The 19,938-nt window shown below is 42.1% G+C and overlaps 1 protein-coding gene across 1 annotated transcript; it reads left to right on the top strand.

Annotated features, from left to right (window-relative positions):
• Nucleotides 1-7,964: 7,964 nt before the first annotated feature.
• On the top strand, nucleotides 7,965-19,076 carry LOC311111341 (dipeptidase 1-like; the record flags this gene model as incomplete). The annotated part of the gene is made up of 10 exons (XM_084154061.1): nucleotides 7,965-8,092; nucleotides 8,399-8,525; nucleotides 9,007-9,139; nucleotides 10,734-10,884; nucleotides 11,403-11,472; nucleotides 13,548-13,724; nucleotides 14,637-14,721; nucleotides 17,991-18,066; nucleotides 18,515-18,650; nucleotides 18,888-19,076. The coding sequence occupies 10 exons, from the start codon at nucleotides 7,965-7,967 to the stop codon at nucleotides 19,074-19,076; spliced, it is 1,272 nt and encodes a 423-aa protein (XP_084010187.1).
• Nucleotides 19,077-19,938: the final 862 nt, after the last annotated feature.

The following is a 19,938-nucleotide window of genomic DNA, read 5'->3' as shown; positions in this document are numbered from 1 at the left end:
CTACCCTAATCACAGGTGTCCTGTATGTTCCTGATTGGTGGTCGTTGAGATGTCTGCTGATTGCTAAGGTGGACCAATCAGTGAACATTCCTCTGCATTGCACCACCTGTTGCTGGTTTTTCAATCACACAGCCCATTGTATAAAAACCAGTCAGTTGTGTTTGTTGGTAATTTTGAGAGAGACTATTTCCGTATGTGAGTATGGATACTGTTGTGTCCTGTGTATTGTGTACTCACTAAGTTGCTGGTTACCCTGTTTGGTAATTTTGTTAGACTACTTTTTTGTATGTGAGTAATGGATACTGTGATGTCCTGTGTTTAGAGTACTCACTAATTTGCTGGTTACTCTGTTTGGTAACTGTGTGTTTCTGGGAAAAGGGGAAGTTAAGCAAGCTGCCCTTGGGCATACATTACCCGTAGAAAGAACTGTCTATAAACACTAGTTAGACCTGAGCGGACCACCCACTGTATTTTTGTATGAGTAGCAGTAGCTTAGCGGTTCTTGAGGCAGGCAAGATCAGTTTAGGAGTGTTTTACACTATTGTTTCATTTCTTGGGTCCTGCTCAGCCCTTTTTCCCAAACCTTTACCGTGTGTTCCCAAATAAACATTTTATGTTTGACGGTAGTTTATGGTTGTCGTGTAGTTTTTCGTTCTCACTGTTCCATGTCATCATCCTAATTTGCATGAATTATGTTACGGGTCTCATGTCCATCCCCCTAGACGTTTAAAGCCACGGGGTTCGTAACAGTCTACATTAGGGTATAATGACTCTATGGCTGCATGCCTCCAGAAGGGCATCTTCTGAGGCTGAGGGATGCTTTTCCGAAGGCGCATGGTTCTGTGGTGTCGCATGGAGATCACAAGCTCTTCAACTGGACAGCAGTGTGGCGATGGAGGGAATAACCTATACGGAGACCACTGCGACAGAGTTATTATAAAGTGTGGGAATAAGCTTATGCCAGATTTAGCCTACGTTTAACCTCTCTTGTTCATTTCAAAGTCCATATGTTTATGACCTGATTCATAAAATCATGTAAAATCATTTAAAATTAATATTAAGCCCTCCTACAGAATATGCTTTGGCAAGATTTTGAGTGAAAATATTATATTTAAAAAACATTGAGTGGCAAAGACTCCAGTAGTCATACATGATTCACCAAACATATATTATTGTTCTATGTTTCATTATTCCTGGTAGATACTATTGGTTATGATTGCAGACAGAGCCCAGAGAATGGGATGGTGCAATAATTAATTAGTCATATTTTGATAAGGTGCATGCATGGCGATGTCCACTTCACCCAGAGATATGCCCATGCTGTAGAGATACACAGGCTCTGTCGTAGCCGGCCGCGACCGGGAGACCCATGGGGCGGCGCACAATTGGCCCAGCGTCGTCCAGGGTAGGGGAGGGAATGGCCGGCAGGGATATAGCTCAGTTGGTAGAGCATGGCGTTTGCAACGCCAGGGTTGTGGGTTTGATTCACACAGGGGGCCAGTATAAAAAAATGAAAAATAATGTATGCACTCACTAACTGTAAGTCGCTCTGGATAAGAGCATCTGCTAAATGACTAAAATGTAAATGTAATACACCTGGCAGACTATAACACTTCACTGTTGTAGGCATAATACAGCGAGTGCTATCTAGACTTGCGCTGGCAAACAAATCCTTAGCTACCTAAATGTGAAGTAAACTCAACTGAGAAGTAATAGAGAATGGAGACTTTTAACTTGAAAACGTGCAGAATACCTCTTTCCAGTTTTCCTGACTTCCGTTTCTTTTTTCACTGTGTTATGCTTGTTTGCGTAGCACTCCTCGCATCCCGTTTGGTGTATGTTTTTTTTTGTTGGTGAGATGAAAGTGTCAAAACTCTGAAAGGTATTATTGTACGACAGAATTGCAACACAATATTTGTTCATGCCTAAAATGTTAGTCCGTAATCGTAACATGGTGTTTGTATGTTCACAGATGAAATTTCACACGATCCTAACAATTTACATATGGATTTTCTTTCTTACGATCCTTACGATACGTACGTTCAGGACTCAGAATATGTGGTGGGGCGTTTCGAACGTCCCCAGTGGCTGCATTACAGGTGGAGATGGGGGGATATGCCATTGCAGATTAGGAGACAGCAGTTGGCAATGAATTATTGGGTCAACCTACAGGGACATGGGGTGTCTCATCCTGCGAAAGGGATTTTACAGGCATGCTGGGAACATGAGCGAAGACAGAACACAAGCTTTGGGTGGATGGGTAATATCCAGGCGAAGGAGATGGGACTGTATGGAAGGGAGTTTAGTCCAACAGGTAGTTATTCCTGTAAATCCACCATGGCTACTTCTGCCTCCAGTAGTTGATCTAGAAGTGTTGGAGAGACTACAGAAAGATAATCTGGCTGTATATACGGCGGAGCTGATGGCCATACTGTTGGCCTTGCAGTGGGTGGAGGAAGCTAAGCCAGCAGAGTAGTTATTTGCTCTGACTCATGCGCAGTGTTAATGAGTCTCCAGTCCTTTAGCTCACGTAGCAGACAATACCTTCTTTATGAGGTGCTACAAACCCATGGCAGGATTAAACAGATGGGTATTCAGATAAGATTTACTTGGGTTCCAGCCAATGTGGGGGTGGAGGGGAACGAGGCAGTAGATGCACAGGCTAAACAAGCACTTAGTAGTGGGGATGTTGATGTTGTAGTTTCAATGAGCAAGGCAGAGGCAAAAATACTGATATATACAGTGATGGTGCAGAGATGGCAGGAGCAGTGGAATATAAATACTAAGGGAAGGCATTTATTTCAAGTACAGAGGAAAGTCGGGGAGGGGAGGATGGCAGGAAGGGACAGAAGAGAGGAGGCTATATTTACAAGATTAAGGGTGGGACACAGCCAGTTGAATAAGACACTAAGCATGATAGGAAAGCATCCGTCTTGAAAATGCGATTATTGTCAGGAAATAGAGATTGTGTAGCATGTATTGTCCCCTGTAGCTCAGTTGGTAGAGCATGGCGCTTGCAACGCCAGGGTTGTGGGTTCGTTTCCCACGGGGGGCCAGTATGAATAATGTATGCACTCACTAACTGTAAGTCGCTCGCGTCTGCTAAATGACTAAAATGTAAATGTATTGCTACAGTGTGGGCAGTATCAGAGGGAAAGAGAGAGGATGATATTAAGTATGAGGGAGAAGGGGATACATGAAATTAGTTTAAAGAGTATATTGAGTAGAACGTCATTAGATATAGTATCACATATTTTGTTGTCTTTTTTAAGAGAAACTGGGTTGGCAGGTGGGATTTAGTCTATCCCTGTCTCTGGCCCACACTCCAGTACGGTAGGTGGCGGTAATGCACCATAACGTTGGCTGCCAACCGCCGATAAACCCCACTGAAGAAGAAGAAGAACTGACAAAGGGGCGTAGAGTTCGGCTACCTAACTTCGATTTACATCAAGAAAAAATGTGGTGTGCGTGAACAGTCTGAAAAAACCCTGCCGAACACCAAAACGAACAAAAACATCACAATATTTAGTCATAATATATGCGCGAACTGTTTCGACTGGGAAGTAAGCTTTAGGGCCGCTACACACTTAACGCAAACAGAGCGATGGAGCATCATATAAGATCCATTCCAAACGATCCATATTCATAACTAAAGGCCTTATGACAGTCCACATAATGGTATGAAGAATTGAAAACGTAGCCGTTTTTGTTATGAGTTAGTCATGAATTGAACACCCTGTTCCTATTTTCATATCCTAAAAATCAAAAGGGTAATTCCCTGCTGAGGCCAGATAAGACCGTGGGAAAAGGCAATAACAATTCACTGGAAATAATGCCATTGTATAAGACTGAGCAATATCATTTCAGGTGAAATTCATTGTTACTCATATATATATATTATTTTTTAAACCTCAATTGTATTATACACTGAGTCTACCAAACATTAGGAATACATTCCTAATATTGAGTAGCTTTCACCTGGTCAGTCTATGTTTACATTTTTTACATTTTAGTCATTTAGCAGACGCTCTTATCCAGAGCGACTTACAGGAGCAATTAGGGTTAAGTGCCTTGCTCAAGGGCACATTTACGTCATTTAGCAGACGCTCTTATCCAGAGCGACTACAAATTGGTGCATTCACCCTATAGCCAGTGGGATAACCACTTTACAATTATACTTTTTTTTTGTTTTATTTTTTTTTTTTGGGGGGGGGGGGGTAGAAGGATTACTTTATCCTATCCCAGGTGTTCCTTAAAGAGGTGGGGTTTCAAATGTCTCCGGAAGGTGGTGAGTGACTCCGCTGTCCTGGCGTCGTGAGGGAGCTTGTTCCACCATTGGGGTGCCAGAGCAGCGAACAGTTTTGACTGGGCTGAGCGGGAACTATGCTTCCGCAGAGGAAGGGGAGCCAGCAGGCCAGAGGTGGATGAACGCAATGCCCTCGTTTGGGTGTAGGGACTGATCAGAGCCTGAAGGTACGGAGGTGCCGTTCCCCTCACTGCTCCATAGGCAAGCACCATGGTCTTGTAACGGATGCGAGCTTCAACTGGAAGCCAGTGGAGTGTGCGGAGGAGGGGGGTGACATGAGAGAACTTGGGAAGGTTGAACACCAGACGGGCTGCGGCATTCTGGATGAGTTGTAGGGGTTTAATGGCACAGGCAGGGAGCCCAGCCAACAGCGAGTTGCAGTAATCCAGACGGGAGATGACAAGTGCCTGGATTAGGACCTGTGCCGCTTCCTGTGTAAGGCAGGGTCGTACTCTCCGAATGTTGTAGAGCATGAAAAATCTACTCTTTCATGGAAAGAGCAGATGTTCTTAATGTTTTGTATACTCAGTGTATACCACATATGTATTAATTGTGAGTCATACTGCGTAGTATCAGATTCGGGGTCCATGGTTTGATCTCCAACCAGGCTGTTCCCAAATTACAGCATCCAGCTATGATATACAGAATACATGGATCATGTGAAGTGTGCACTGTATCATCAAGTTTGTATATGTCAACACACATTAAAAAATAATATAATAATTCAACAAGAAGCCATTTGACAGGAAGAACATGATATTTACCGCCTAATGGAAAAATAAGCCTTACCATATAAGATAAGAAAGAGACTATACAGTCGTGGTCAAAGGTTTTGAGAATGACACAAATACTAATTTTCACAAAGTCTGCTGCCTCAGTTTTGATGATGGCAATTTGCATATACTCCAGAATGTCATGAAGAGTGATCAGATGAATACAATTAATTGCAAAGTCCCTCTTTCCCATGAAAATGAACTTAATCCCCCCAAAAAACATTTCCACTGCATTTCAGCCCTGCCACAAAAGGACCAGCTGCCATCATGTCAGTGATTCTCTCGTTGACGAGGACAAAGCTGGAGATCACTCTGTCATGCTGATTGAGTTAGAATAACAGACTGTAAGCTTTAAAAGGAGGGTTGTTCTTCCTCTGTTAACCATGGTTACCTGCAAGGAAACACATGCCGTCATCATTGCTTTGCACAAAAAGGGCTTCACAGGCAAGGATATTGCTGCTAGTAAGATTGCACCTAAATCAACCATTTATCGGATCATCAAGAACTTCAAGGAGAGAGGTTCAATTGTTGTGAAGAAGGCGTCAGGGCGCCCAAGAAAGTCCAGCAAGCGCCAGGACCGTCTCCTAAAGTTGATTCAGCTGCGGGATCGGGGCACCACCCGTGCAGAGCTTGCTCAGGAATGGCAGCAGGCAGGTGTGAGTGCATCTGCACGCACAGCGAGGCGAAGACTTTTGGAGGATGGCCTGGTGTCAAGAAGGGCAGCAAAGAAGCCACTTCTCTCCAGGAAAAACATCAGGGACAGACTGATATTATGCAAAAGGTACAGGGATTGGACTGCTGAGGACTAGGGTAAAGTCATTCTCTCTGATGAATCCCCTTTCCGATTGTTTGGGGCATCCGGAAAAAAGCTTGTCCGGAGAAGACAAGGTGAGCGCTACCATCAGTCCTGTGTCATGCCAACAATAAAGCATCCTGAGACCATTCATATGTGGGGTTGCTTCTCAGCCAAGGGAGTGGGCTCACTCACAATTTTGCCTAAGAACACAGCCATGAATAAAGAATGGTACCAACACATCCACTGAGAGCAACTTCTCCCAACCATCCAAGAACAGTTTGGTGACGACCAATGCCTTTTCCAGCATGATGGAGCACCTTGCCATAAGGCAAAAGTGATAACTAAGTGGCTCGAGGAACAAAACATAGAAATGTTGGGTCCATGGCCAGGAAACTCCCCAGACCTTAATCCCATTGAGAACTTGTGGTCGAACCTCAAGAGGCGGGTGGACAAAAAAAATACACAAATTCGGACAAACTCCAAGCATTGATTATGCAAGAATGGGCTGCCATCAGTCAGGATGTGGCCCAGAAGTTAATTGACAGCATGCCAGGGCGGATTGCAGAGGTCTTGAAAAAGAAGGGTCAACACTGCAAATATTGACTCTCTGCATAAACTTAATGTAATTGTCAATAAAAGCCTTTTACACTTATGGAATGCTTGTAATTACACTTCAGTATACCATAGTAACATCTGACAAAAATATCTCATAACACTGAAGCTGCGAACTTTGTGAAGACCAATACTTTTGACCATGACTGTAGACTGACTACAAGGGTTATGTACTAGCATTCAGATAACCCACTGCTATAGTGATATACAGAGGCCAGATTCACTGCCTGTCATTTGAGAAAATGATTAATGCTGAAAGCCAAATCATTTGATTTATTGAAAATTACAATTCAAAGAAGAACACATAAGATTTGAATTGTGTACATTGCACCTAGCTAATTATCTAGGAGCTGTATGAATTACAACTACGTTTCATACATTTTAATTCACTTTCTCATCAAAGGTTAGAGAGCTACCATGAAGCAGAAGCTGTGCAGAGACAGCATAGCTCAGCAGCATAGGCTCGTTAAAGTGTGGCTTAAGAGGGATGAAAACAAGAATGAGAAGAATGTTCCTCTATAATGATGGTTTTAAATGAGGGTGCAGAGGTTAACCTTATGTTTGAATTGAAGAGTCAATTGTGTGCTCTACTCATGAGCACAAAAAACATTTATATATATAAAACAACATGTACATTTAGCAGATGCTCTTATACAGGAGAAATTAGGGTTCAGAGCCTTGCTAAAGCACACATCTACAGATTTTTCACCTAGTCAGCTCAGGGATTCAAACCAGTAACCTTTCAGTTACTGGCCAAACACTCTTGACCACTAGGCTGTCTGTTGCCATGTCATATGCAGGTATTGTGACTCAAATATAGATTTATGTATCTTTTTAGATGTATTACAGTGACTCTACTCCAAGTACAGCAAAAGGTTAACCCTTTAGATAGATCTGATTAAACTTGCCCTCACCCCTGATAGACTCTGACCCTCAGCACATATTGTTGATATTTATAACACCTTTTTATATAATTTCTTATTTGAGTGGTCATGCCATCATCGGGTATCGGGCAGTGTCCAACGTTAATCCACATCTAAATCATTACTGGGGTTGTCTTGCATATGGATTTCAAATTTGAGGGATGTGTACTGAACGTTACACATTAACCAATATGCTTAACTTCATGCGTTCACTTTACAACCAAAGTGATAATGACAGAGGAACTGAGGAGGCATAATAAACTCTCTCTGTATTTGAGCCTGACCCACAAAGAGACACTTTGGGGACAGATGAAAAGTGCGGAGGGAACACTGTGAAATCTGAAGAGGCACAAGACAGACCAAAGACAAACTAACTTAGTGTAGGCTGAGAAATGTATTGAAACAAGTCAAAAGACACCTTTTGAGTTAGTAACAAACAGAGTTAGTGAGAAAACCATAGTGGCTGTAGGGAACCAGAGGCTGTTGGAGAGGACAAGTCCAGGTCAGGCTGGATCAGATTGTGTGTTAGTTACAGTGTAGTGAGAGGGTAAGAGATGTTGTCTGGAAATATTGTATGGGGGACTCTGCTGGTACTGTCCTGTGCTCTCAAACTCCCCTTGGCACAGGATGAACACATGAACAACGCACTGAGACTAATGTCAGAGACACCACTGATTGATGGGTAAGTGACCAACACATTTCTCTCTCATAAGACCCTAGGATGGGTGATTTTAATGTTTAAACCAAAATGAATATTTTATAATACATTACATCTACACATTTTATGCATACTGTAATGCTAATGGCACAAAACCAATGTCAATGTGAGCTGTGTACTGTACATGCTTCTATAAGATTTTGGAGGCTGTTTTTTAATGTTTCAAGATGGTTCTGTCCTAATGTACAGTTAAAGAATGGCCGTGTGTTAGCAGCACTGACTGCCCTGTATGAATAGTATCATGCGTTGTATCTCTCTGTCTGACTACAGCCATAATGACCTGCCCTGGCAGATGAGGATGAAGTTTAACAACCAGCTGAATAAAGTGGATCTGTACACCCTCAACAACACACACACCAACATCCCCAAGATCAGGGAGGGACGACTGGCAGCACAGGTACACACACGCATGCACGCACGCACACACACACAAACCGACAAGGACTCACCAAAGGTGTATGTGAGGGTGCCTGATAATAATACATGTATTACATAAGGGATCATCAACTAGATTCAGCCGCACGCCAATTTCTTTTCTTGAGCGGATGGTCGGGGGTCAGAACATAATTACAAATAATTTGTAGACTGCAAATTGACCTCAAGAAGCCCAAACAGATATAATATTTGACTAAAACATAATAATTTCAAACCTTGCTTACATTTGTATATGATTAAGCATCTCTCTATTATACGTGGAAATACTTGGGAACAGATTTCCCAAATTAAAATCACTTGGAGCTGATTTCCTGGTGTTTTTACAGTTATTCATGTTCATCAATGAAAAAAAAAAAAAAAAAAAAAATGCTCAGAAAACCGGGGGGGAGTGGTGTATTACACCATAATAATAAACTGATCAAATGTTTATTGTCCCCTTGCAGTTCTGGGCAGCATATGTACCATGTGAGACTCAGTACAAAGATGCCGCCAGACAAACTCTGGAGCAGATTGACGTCATCCACAGAATGTGCATGAAATACCCAGAAGCCTTCATGTTTGCTACCAGCAGCAAAGGTGAGACAGTCATCTACAAAAAATGTTTTAATAAAAAGTAATACAGTAAGGGCTCTACTCAATATGTAAAGCGGAAGTGTTGTAGATTCCGCTATATACAGTGCTATGAAAAAGTATTTGCCCCCTTTCTAATTTTCTCTACTTTTGCATATTTGTGATACTGAATGTTATCAGATCTTCAACCAAAACCTAATATTAGATAAAGGGAACATAAGTGAACAAATAACACAACAATTACATATTTATTTCATTTATTTCATAAACAAAGTTATGCAACACCCAATTCCCCTGTGTGAAAAAGTAATTGCCCCCTTACACTCAATAACTGGTTGTGCCACCTTTAGCTGCAATGACTCCAACCAAATGCTTCCTGTAGTTGTTAATCAGTCTCTCACGTCGCTGTGGAGGAATTGTGGCCCACTCTTCCATGCAGAACTGCTTTAACTCTGTGACGTGTGGGTTTTCAAGCATGAACTGCTCGTTTCAAGTCCTGCCACAACATCTCAATTGGGATTAGGTCTGGACTTTGACTAGGCCATTCCAAAACTTCCAATTTGTTGCTTTTTAGCAATTTTCATGTAGACTTGATTGTGTGTTTTGGATCATTGTCTTGCTGCATGACCCAACTGCGCTTCAGCTTCAGCTCACAGACGGATGGTCTGACATTCTCCTGTAGAATTCACTGATACAGAGCAGAATTAATGGTTCCTTCTATTAAGGCAAGTCGTCCAGGTCCTGAGGCAGCAAAGCATCCCCAAACCATCACACCACCACCACCATGCTTGACCTTTGGTATGATGTTCTTACTGTGGAATGCAGTGTTTGGTTTTCGCCAGGCATAATCGGACCAATCTCGTCCAAAAAGTTGACTCAAGTTTGCCAAAAAGCACCTGGATGATCATCAAGACTCTTGGAAGAACGTTCTATGGACAGATGATTCAAAAGTATAACTTTTTGGACGACATGGTTCCAGTAATGCCTGGCAAAAACCAAACTCTGCATTCCACACCAAGAACATCATACCAAAGGTCAAGCATGGTGGTGGTGGTGTGATGGTTTGGGGAACATTGCCTGTAAATTTCAATCACACTGTCACACCCTGGCTCTGGGACTCATTATGTTGAGCCAGGGTGTGTTCATTCTATGTGTTTATTTCTATGTTGGTAGTTCTGTTGTGTTTATTTCTAGGTTGGTCTGAGTGACTCCCAATCAGAGGCAACGAGTGTCAGCTGTTTGCTGGTTGTCTCTGATTGGGAGCCATATTTAACTGTCTGTGTTTCACTTTGGGTTTGTGGGTTTTTGTTCCGTGTTCGGTATTTTGTCACCGTGGACTTCACGAGTCGTTTATTGTTTTGTTTTGTTATCACTAAAGATAATAAAGATCACCATGTTCGTGCAACACGCTGCGCCTTGGTCTCTCCCTGACGATCGTGACACACACTGTAAAGTTGAACTTCTGCGATGCGGATTGAATAGAGCCCAACATTTGGTTGTGAGAATGAAACCCCTTTAGAACACTCAACTGTGAAATACCATAGATAACAGAGTTGTATTCACTTCCCACCTGTATTATCAAGTATTTTTTTTACCACAGATATCATGGATGCCTTTAGTCAGAACAGGACAGCCAGTCTGATCGGAGTGGAAGGAGGACACTCTTTGGACAGCAGCCTGGGCACCCTGCGCACCATGTACCACCTGGGGGTCCGCTACCTCACCCTCACACACAGCTGCAACACACCCTGGTGAGTAGGATAGGCTCTGCTAGCCTGCTGACGACAGGGCCACCCTGGTCTGGGGACAAGTTGCCACAGATTATACTTTGTAAGTGACAAGGTGTTTTTTTTTTTTGTGGTACTTTATATTTGAGATTCCTAAGTATATCAACACTTTACACCCCATATGATGCTCTCTCAAAGAGCTAGAAATGACACGAATACAAATGAATGAGACAACAGGTAACAGCTGAAACGGCTTATTAATAGACAAACAAAATACTGTATTCACTGACTTCTATGGTTGGGAAAATAGGGGATTCCTGTCGTCACCTGTTTCAGAGGTATCATATTCTGGGAGAGTTGTCTAAACAGATGGGCTAGCTAATCAAACCATGGCCCTGGACAGACCACAGAGCCTAGTGAATCCCCCATCAGCCCCTCACTGACTCATATCATATTAGCAGGATATAGGAGCGTGGAAAGGAAAGATCACTTTCAGAAGCTGACCTGGTGTTTTACTACGGTTGTGTGTGTTTTCCCTCCAGGGCAGATAATTGGCTCGTGGATTCGGGAGCCGAGCCATCACAGCACAATGGACTGTCTGAGTTTGGCAAGGTTGGTCCATCACACTGAGCCACACACACACATTGGAAATACCCACTCATTTCAAAGGTCAAATCTAAGATACTATTTAGTGCAGCTTGTAATACTTCTGCTTTTGAGTTTACTTGGAAACCAGACGTAAATGCCTGTCATAAACCATAGGTAATATTTCAAGTAAATATTTTAATAAAATGAGCAATTCCTCAGAAACTATTGGGTTACCCTCAAAGACTCATTTTCATCTACAGCTTGACATTTATGTTATAGCAGTATGACATCACCTGTATAAAACACTCTTGATGAAAACATGTTCATTCTCTTGACAGACTATCCTAGCTACAAATCATATCATTAGGTTTGATAGGCTGAATGAATCGCATATACAGTTGAAGTCGGAAGTTTACATACACCTTAGCCAAATACATTTAAACTCAGTTTTTCACAATTTCTGACATTTAATCCTATTAAGAATTCCATGTCTTAGGTCAGTAAGGATCACCACTTTACTTTAAGAATGTGAAATGTCAGAATAATAGTAGAGAGAATGATTTATTTCAGCTTTTATTTCTTTCATCACATTCCCAGTGGGTCAGAAGTTTACATACACTCAATTTGTATTTGGTAGCATTGCCTTTAAATTGTTTAACTTGGGTCAAACGTTTCGTGTAGCCTTCCACAAGCTTCCCACAATAAGTTGGGTGAATTTTGGCCCATTCCTCCTGACAGAGCTGGTGTAACTGAGTCAGGTTTGTAGGCCTCCTTGCTCGCACACGCTTTTTCAGTTCTGCCCACACATTTTCTATAGGATTGAGGTCAGGGCTTTGTGATGGCCACTCCAATACCTTGACTTTGTTGTCCTTAAGCCATTTTGCCACAACTTTGGAAGTATGCTTAGGGTCATTGTCCATTTGGAAGACCCATTTGCGACCAAGCTTTAACTTCATGACTGATGTCTTGAGATGTTGCTTCAATATATCCACATAATTTTCCTTCCTCATGAAGCCATCTATTTTGTGAAGTGCACCAGTCCCTCCTGCAGAAAAGCATGATGCTGGGCCCCTGTGCTTCACGGTTGGGATGGTGTTCTTCGGCTTGCAAGCTCCACCTTTTTCCTCCAAACATAACGATGGTCATTATGGCCAAACAGTTATATTTTTGTTTCATCAGACCAAGGACATTTCTCCAAAAAGTACGATCTTTGTCCCCATGTGCATTTGCAAACCGTAGTCTGGCTTTTTTATGGCGGTTTTGGAGCAGTGGCTTCTTCCTTGCTGAGCGGTCTTTCAGGTTATGTCGATATAGGACTAATTTTACTGTGGATATAGATACTTTTATACCTGTTTCCTCCAGCATCTTTACAAGGTCCTTTGCTGTTGTTCTGGGATTGATTTGCACTTTTCGCACCAAAGTACGTTAATCTCTAAGAGACAGAATGCGTCTACTTCCTGAGTGGTATGACGGCTGCGTGGTCCCATGGTGTTTATATTTGCGTACTATTGTTTGTACAGATTAACGTGGTACCTGCAGGCGTTTGGAAATTGCTCCCAAGAATGAACCAGACTTGTGGAGGTCTACACATTTTTTTCTGAGGTCTTGGCTGATTTCTTTTGATTTTCCCATGATGTCAAGCAAAGAGGCAATGAGTTTGAAGGTAGGCCTTGAAATACATCCACAGGTACACCTCCAATTGACTAAAATTATGTCAATTTGCCTATCAGAAGCTTCTAAAGCCATGAAATCATTTTCTGGAATTTTCCAAACTGTTTAAAGGCACAGTGAACTTCTGACCTACTGGAATTGTGATACAGTGAATTCTAAGTGAAATAATCTGTCTGTAAACAATTGTTGGAAAAATTACTTGTGTCATGCACAAAGTAGATGTCCTAACCGACTTGCCAAAACTATAGTTTGTTAACAAGAAATTTGTGGAGTGGTTGAAAAACGAGTTTTAATGATTCTAACCTAAGTGTATGTAAACTTCCGACTTCAACTGTAATTGTCTCTATAACACCAGTAGGATGACACAGTAAGAGGGTAATTTCCCCCAGTCCTGGCAGAAACATTCATAATGGTTTTTCACTCGACAGCAACTGATATTTGAGATGAACCGCATTGGGATGTTGATTGACTTGGCCCACGTGTCAGAGAAAGTGATGAACCAGGTTCTGGACCTGTCCAAAGCCCCAGTCATCTTCAGCCACTCCTCTGCCTACGCTGTGTGCCCACACAAGAGGAACGTGCCTGACGATGTCCTGAGGAAAGTGGTGAGTGAAGGGGGAGAGGGGCAAGAGGATAGTGGATTACGGAATACATATGAGGAATTTAGCCATTCCTTCTCCTTAGACCTCATCCCTCCCCTGAGGAGGGTGGTGAGTCAGGGGAGAAGGGTGAGAGACGAGGGGATAGAGAATTGGGAGTCGGGTAGTGAGAGAAGAAGGACTAGGGGAGCAGGCAGAGTGAGGTGATTGGATGCTGAGGAAGGTGAGGTGTATAAAGCAATTGGACCTGAGAGTGGTGGTGAGTGGACATGTGATAGGATGAAGGGGTATGTGACAGGGGGGATAAGTGGAAGAAGATGGAGAGAAAACAGACAGGGAACTGAAAAGGGGTTTAAGAGTGAAAATGAGGTGTCTGTGGGAATAGAGGCTGAGGAGATGAGAAAGAGGAAGGTTGAGACAGGTTGTTTTAGGCAAAGACAAAGAAAAGTAAGCAAAAAGATGGAGACAGGTTGTTTTAGGCAAAGACAAAGAAAAGTAAGAAAAAAAGATGTGGTAATGTCTACAGTAGTATTAAAACTACAATGATATCAAAAGCAAGTTAGAAAAGCCATCAGATCTTTCCAATACTTTGGAAAACAGGCACAAACTAAGAAGTTTTATTACACTATTAAACCCAGCTCACGTCAGAAGGAAGGAGTTGAACATTTATTGTGAAATCCCTCAAGCTGACAGTAGCTTACAAAACAAGAGTACGGGAAACATTTTAGTTATTCACCTGTAAGGGCCCATAAAAACTGTTTCTGTATAGCACCATAAAATGTTAACAACAGAACATAAAAGCCCAACTGACTATACCAATATGGTAGCTACAGTTATTCATTGTAATGGTTAGTGACTTGAGTTCATAGTTCTGATTCCTCACACAGTTACATGTGTCTGCGTCCTTTTTCTCACCAGCGAGACAAAAAAGGCATTGTCATGGTGAACTTTTACAACGACTATGTCACATGCAGCAATACAGCCAACCTATCACAGGTGGCAGGTGAGTAGCAGTTAAATAAAATGGCTGACTTACGGTCATTGTTTTTATCACAACTTTTTACTCTCCACCACTCACTCACCCAACCTTGTCTCTCAAATTGTTATTACACAGTGCCTTCAGAAAGTATTCATACCCCTTGACTTATTCCACATTTTGTTGTGTTAGTCTGAATTCAAAATTAATTAAATAGATTATTTTCTCACCCATCTACACACAATACCCCATAATGACCAAGTGAAAACATGTTTTTAGAAATGTTTGCAAATTTATAAAAAATAAACTGAAATATCACATTTACATAAGTATTCAGACCCTTTACTTAGTACTTTGTTGAAGCACCTTTGGCAGCGATTACAGCCTCGAGTCTTCTTGGGTATGACGCTACAAGCTTGGCACACCTGTATTTTGGGAGTTTCTCCCATTCTTCTCTGCAGATCCTCTCAAGCTCTGTCAGGTTGGATGGGGAGCGTCGCTGCACAGCTATTTTCAGGTCTCTCCAGAGATGTTCGATCGGGTTCAAGTCCGGGCTCTGGCTGGGCCACTCAAGGACATTCAGAGACTTGTCCAGAAGCCACTCCTGCATTGTCTTGGCTGTGTGCTTAGGGTCGTTGTCCTGTTGGAAAGAAAACCTCCGCCCCAGTTTGAGGTCCTGAGCGCTCTGGAGCAGGTTTTCATCAAGGATCTCTCTTTACTTTGCTCTGTTCATCTTTGCCTCGATCCTGACTAGTCTCCCAGTCCCTGCCGCTGAAAAACATCCCCACAGCATGATGCTGCCACCACCATGCTTCACCGTAAGGATGGTTTCCTCCAGACGTGACACTTGGCATTCAGGCCAAAGAGTTCAATCTTGGTTTCATCAGACCAAAGAATCTTGTTTCTCATGGTCTGAGTCCTTTAGTTGCTTTTTGGCAAATTCCAAGCAGGCTTTCAGGCCTTTTACTGAGGAGTGGCTTCCGTATGGCTACTCTACCATAAAGGCCTGATTGGTGGAGTGCTGCAGAGATGGTTGTCCTTCTGGAAGGTTCTCCCATCTCCACAGAGGAACTCTGGAGCTCTGTCAGTGACCATTGGGTTCTTGGTCACCTCCCTGACCAAGGCCCTTTTCCCCCAATTGCTCAGTTTGGCCGGGTGGCCAGCTCTAGAAAGAGTCTTGGTGGTTCCAAACTTCTTGCATTTAAGAATGCTGGAGGCCACTGTGTTCTTGGGGACCTTCAAAGCTGCAGAAAATTTTGGTACCCTTCCCCAGATCTGTGCCTCGACACAATCCTGTCTCGGAGCTCTACGGACAATTCCTTCGACCTCATGGCTTGGTTTTTGCTCTGACATGCACTGTCAACTGTGGGACCTTATATAGCCTTTCCAAATCATGTCCAATCAATTGAATTTACCACAGGTGGACTCCAATCAAGTTGTAGAAACATCTCAAGGATGATCAATGGAAACAGGATGCACATGAGCTCAATTTCGAGTCTGATAGCAAAGAGTCTGAATACTTATGTAAATAATGTACAGTTGAAGTCAGAAGTTTACATACACTTAGGTTGGAGACATTAAAACTAGTTTTTCAACCATTCCACACATTTCTTGTTAACAAACTATAGTTTTGGCAAGTCAGTTAGGACATCTACTTTGTGCATGACACAAGTAATTTTTCCAACAATTGTTTACAGACAGATTATTTCACTTATAATTCACTGTATCACAATTCCAGTGGGTCAGACGTTTACATACACTAAGTTGACGGTGCCTTTAAACAGTTTGGAAAATTCCAGAAAATGATGTCATGGCTTTAGGAGCTTCTGATAGGCTAATTGACATCAATTGGAGGTGTACCTGTGGATGTATTTCAAGGCCTACCTTCAAACTCAGTGCCTCTTTGCTTGATATCATGGGAAAAGTAAAAGAAATCAGCCAAGACCTCAGAAAGAAAATGATAGACCTCCACAAGTCTGGTTCATCCTTGGGAGCAATTTCCAAACGCCTGAAGGTACCACGTTCATCTGTACAAACAGTAGTACGCAACTATAAACACCATGGGACCACGCAGCCGTCATACCGCTCAGGAAGGAGACGCGTTCTGTTTCCTAGAGATGAACGTACTTTGGTGCGAAAAGTGCAAATCAATCCCAGAACAACAGCAAATGACCTTGTGAAGATGCTGGAGGAAACAGGTACAAAAGTATCTATATCCACATTAAAACGAGTCCTATCTCGACATAACCTGAAAGGCCGCTTAGCAAGGATGAAGCCACTACTCCAAAACCGCCATAAAAAAACAGACTACGGTTTGCAACTGCACATGGGGACAAAGATCTTACTTTTTGATGAAACAAAAACAGAACTGTTTGGCCATAATGACCATCGTTATGTTTGGAGGAAAAAAGGGGAGCTTGCAAGCCAAAGAACACCATCCCAACCGTGAAGCGCGGAGGTGGCAGCATCTTGCTGTGTGGGTGCTTTGCTGCAGGAGGGACTGGTGCACTTCACAAAATAGATGGCATCATGAGGAAGGAAAATTATGTGGATATATTGAAGCAACATCTCAAGACATCAGTCAGGAAGTTAAAACTTGGTCGCAAATGGGTCTTCCAAATGGACAATGACCACAAGCACACTTTTAAAGTTGTGGCAAAATGGCTTAAGGACAAGTCAAGGTATTGGATTGGCCATCACAAAGCCCTGACCTCAATCCTATAGAAAATGTGTAGGCAGAACTGAAAAAGTATGTGCGAGCAAGGAGGCCTACAAACCTGACTCAGTTACACCAGCTCTGTCAGGAGGAATGGGCCAAAATTCACCCAACTTATTGTGGGAAGCTTGTGGAAGGCTACCCGAAACGTTTGACCCAAGTTAAACCATTTAAAGGCAATGCTACCAAATACTAATTGAGTGTATGTAAACTTCTGACCCATTGGGAATGTGATGAAAGAAATAAAAGCTGAAATAAATCATTTTCTCTACTATTATTCTGACATTTCACATTCTTAAAATAAATTGGTGATCCTAACTGACCGGGAATTTTTACTCTGATTAAATGTCAGGAATTGTGAAAAACTGATTTTAAATGTATTTGGCTAAGGTGTATGTAAACTTCCGACTTCAACTGTATTTCTGTTTTGTATTTTTTTTAATGGGATATTGATGAGAAACATTTTTCCCCATCCATTTTAGAATAAGGCTGTAACGTAACAAAATGTGGAAAAAGGGAAGGGGTCTGAATACTTTCCGAATGCACTGTATATTCACCTTTCTTTTCATGTTCAATCTAGATCACTTTGACCATATAAAGACTGTGGCTGGACACAGTATCATTGGTTTTGGTGGGGATTATGATGGAGTGGGCAGGTGAGTAGAGTGAATTGACCTAGGAGTTATTCACCTAGTTACAATAAAACACCAATGAACTTGATTGAGCAAAGTGTATTATCTTAAAAGTTGCTCATTGTAATATACCAGTAAAAAAAGTCTAATGTCTGAGTAGTAGTAGTAATTTTTTTAAATAAAGTCAAAAGTCATGTCTGAGTAGTAGTAGTAAAACATTTAATCAAAAGTAATGTCTGAGTAGTAGTAAAACATTATAAAAAGTAATGTCTGAGTAGTAGTAGTAAAACATTTGATCAAAAGTCATGTCTGAGTAGTAGTAAAACATTATAAAAAGTAATGTCTGAGTAGTAGTAGTAAAACATTTAAGAAATGTTTTATGTGGAAAGAAACCCATTCTGCTGGGGGAGGAGTGCATAATATTGGCTTCAGTTTGACACACACACACACCTCTACCTGTGCTGTCTGTCAGGGTACCGGAGGGTCTGGAGGATGTGTCCAAGTACCCTGCCCTGGTGGCAGAGCTGCTGAGGAGAGGATGGACAGATGTTGAGGTGAAAGCTGCTCTGGGGGACAACCTGCTCAGAGTGTTCAGAGAGGTGGAGCATGTGAGTCCTACAGTAACAGTTACACACTGACCTCTACAGCTTAGCACCATTCACAACACCACTGTTTCCACAAGCTTGACATCAACACACAAGCCTCCATAGATCTATTTAAAAAGGGCAAAGGGCTGATGCAATGCAAAATACAGTGTCATACACACAGAGATTACAGGCATATTTAATGCACTATTTGGTCCAGTGCCTTGTTACCCTCCCTGACTCTGAACTCCTATCTTCCAGGTACGAGACAGCCTGAATGGTACGGCTCCAGATGATCTGCCTATCCCTTATGAAGAAGTGGAGAACGACTGCAGGACCAGCTATGGCTACCCTGTCCCCAACACAGACAGTGCTGGGACGATTCTGTCCCTCAGCCCTCTGGCCCTGGCAATAACACGGACTCTGAGCAGCCTGCTGTCCTGGGCCTAGATTCACAAAACCTTCTGAAGAAGACATTTCTTCTTAACTGCCATTTTTTACTTAACTATATACTTAAGAAGAAAGTTAAGCAGAGTTGCTATTCCTCGAAAAGGTTATTGGAAATTTGCTTGAGCTATTTCTTATGTTTCTCCTTAAGCAAAAAGTAAAAAAATTTGATTCTTGAAAGTTCTTGGAAATGTTCTTTATTCCAAGATAATAATAATATGCCATTTAGCAGACGCTTTTATCCAAAGCGACTTACAGTCATGCGTGCATACATTTTTCGTGTATGGGTGGTCCCGGGGATCGAACCCACTACCTTGGCGTTACAAGCGCCGTGCTCTACCAGCTGAGCTACAGAGGACCAGATAGATAGACAGACCAGACAAGATAGCTAAACCCTTGTCTTAAACTCAGGGCAGTGAGAGAAAAAGCTCATGAAAGCAATTGAACATGTTAAATTCACTCACAAACTTCATCTGAAAGTGTCAGCATTGATTATTTTAAACCCAAGAACATGTTTTAGAACCATAATCTCAGTAAGAAATATGCTAAAATGATTGCCATGGCTAGCTAGCTAAAACTATTGCCTAGCAACAAACATCTTAAGATTTGCAAGAAGAAATTTGAGAAGTTTGTAAGAAAATCATTAATTCTTACGAACTTATTTTGTAAACGTTTTTACGTAAGTGTTTTGTGAATCTGGGCCCTGGTCTCCATAGGCCCCCTCTACATAGACCATGCTGGGTGTGATGGTATTATCACCCCTTGTCTATGGCAGTACGGCTGCCCAAGGCATTGTAACACCTTACTACTTGAGTTCTGTGGTCACTTCCTCTTTCACAAGTTATATTGGGGATGGAATCCATGA

Source organism: Coregonus lavaretus (assembly GCF_964263955.1).
Source record: "Coregonus lavaretus genome assembly, chromosome: 37".
Lineage (NCBI taxonomy): Eukaryota > Metazoa > Chordata > Actinopteri > Salmoniformes > Salmonidae > Coregonus > Coregonus lavaretus.
This window is presented reverse-complemented; position numbering and strand designations above follow the sequence as displayed.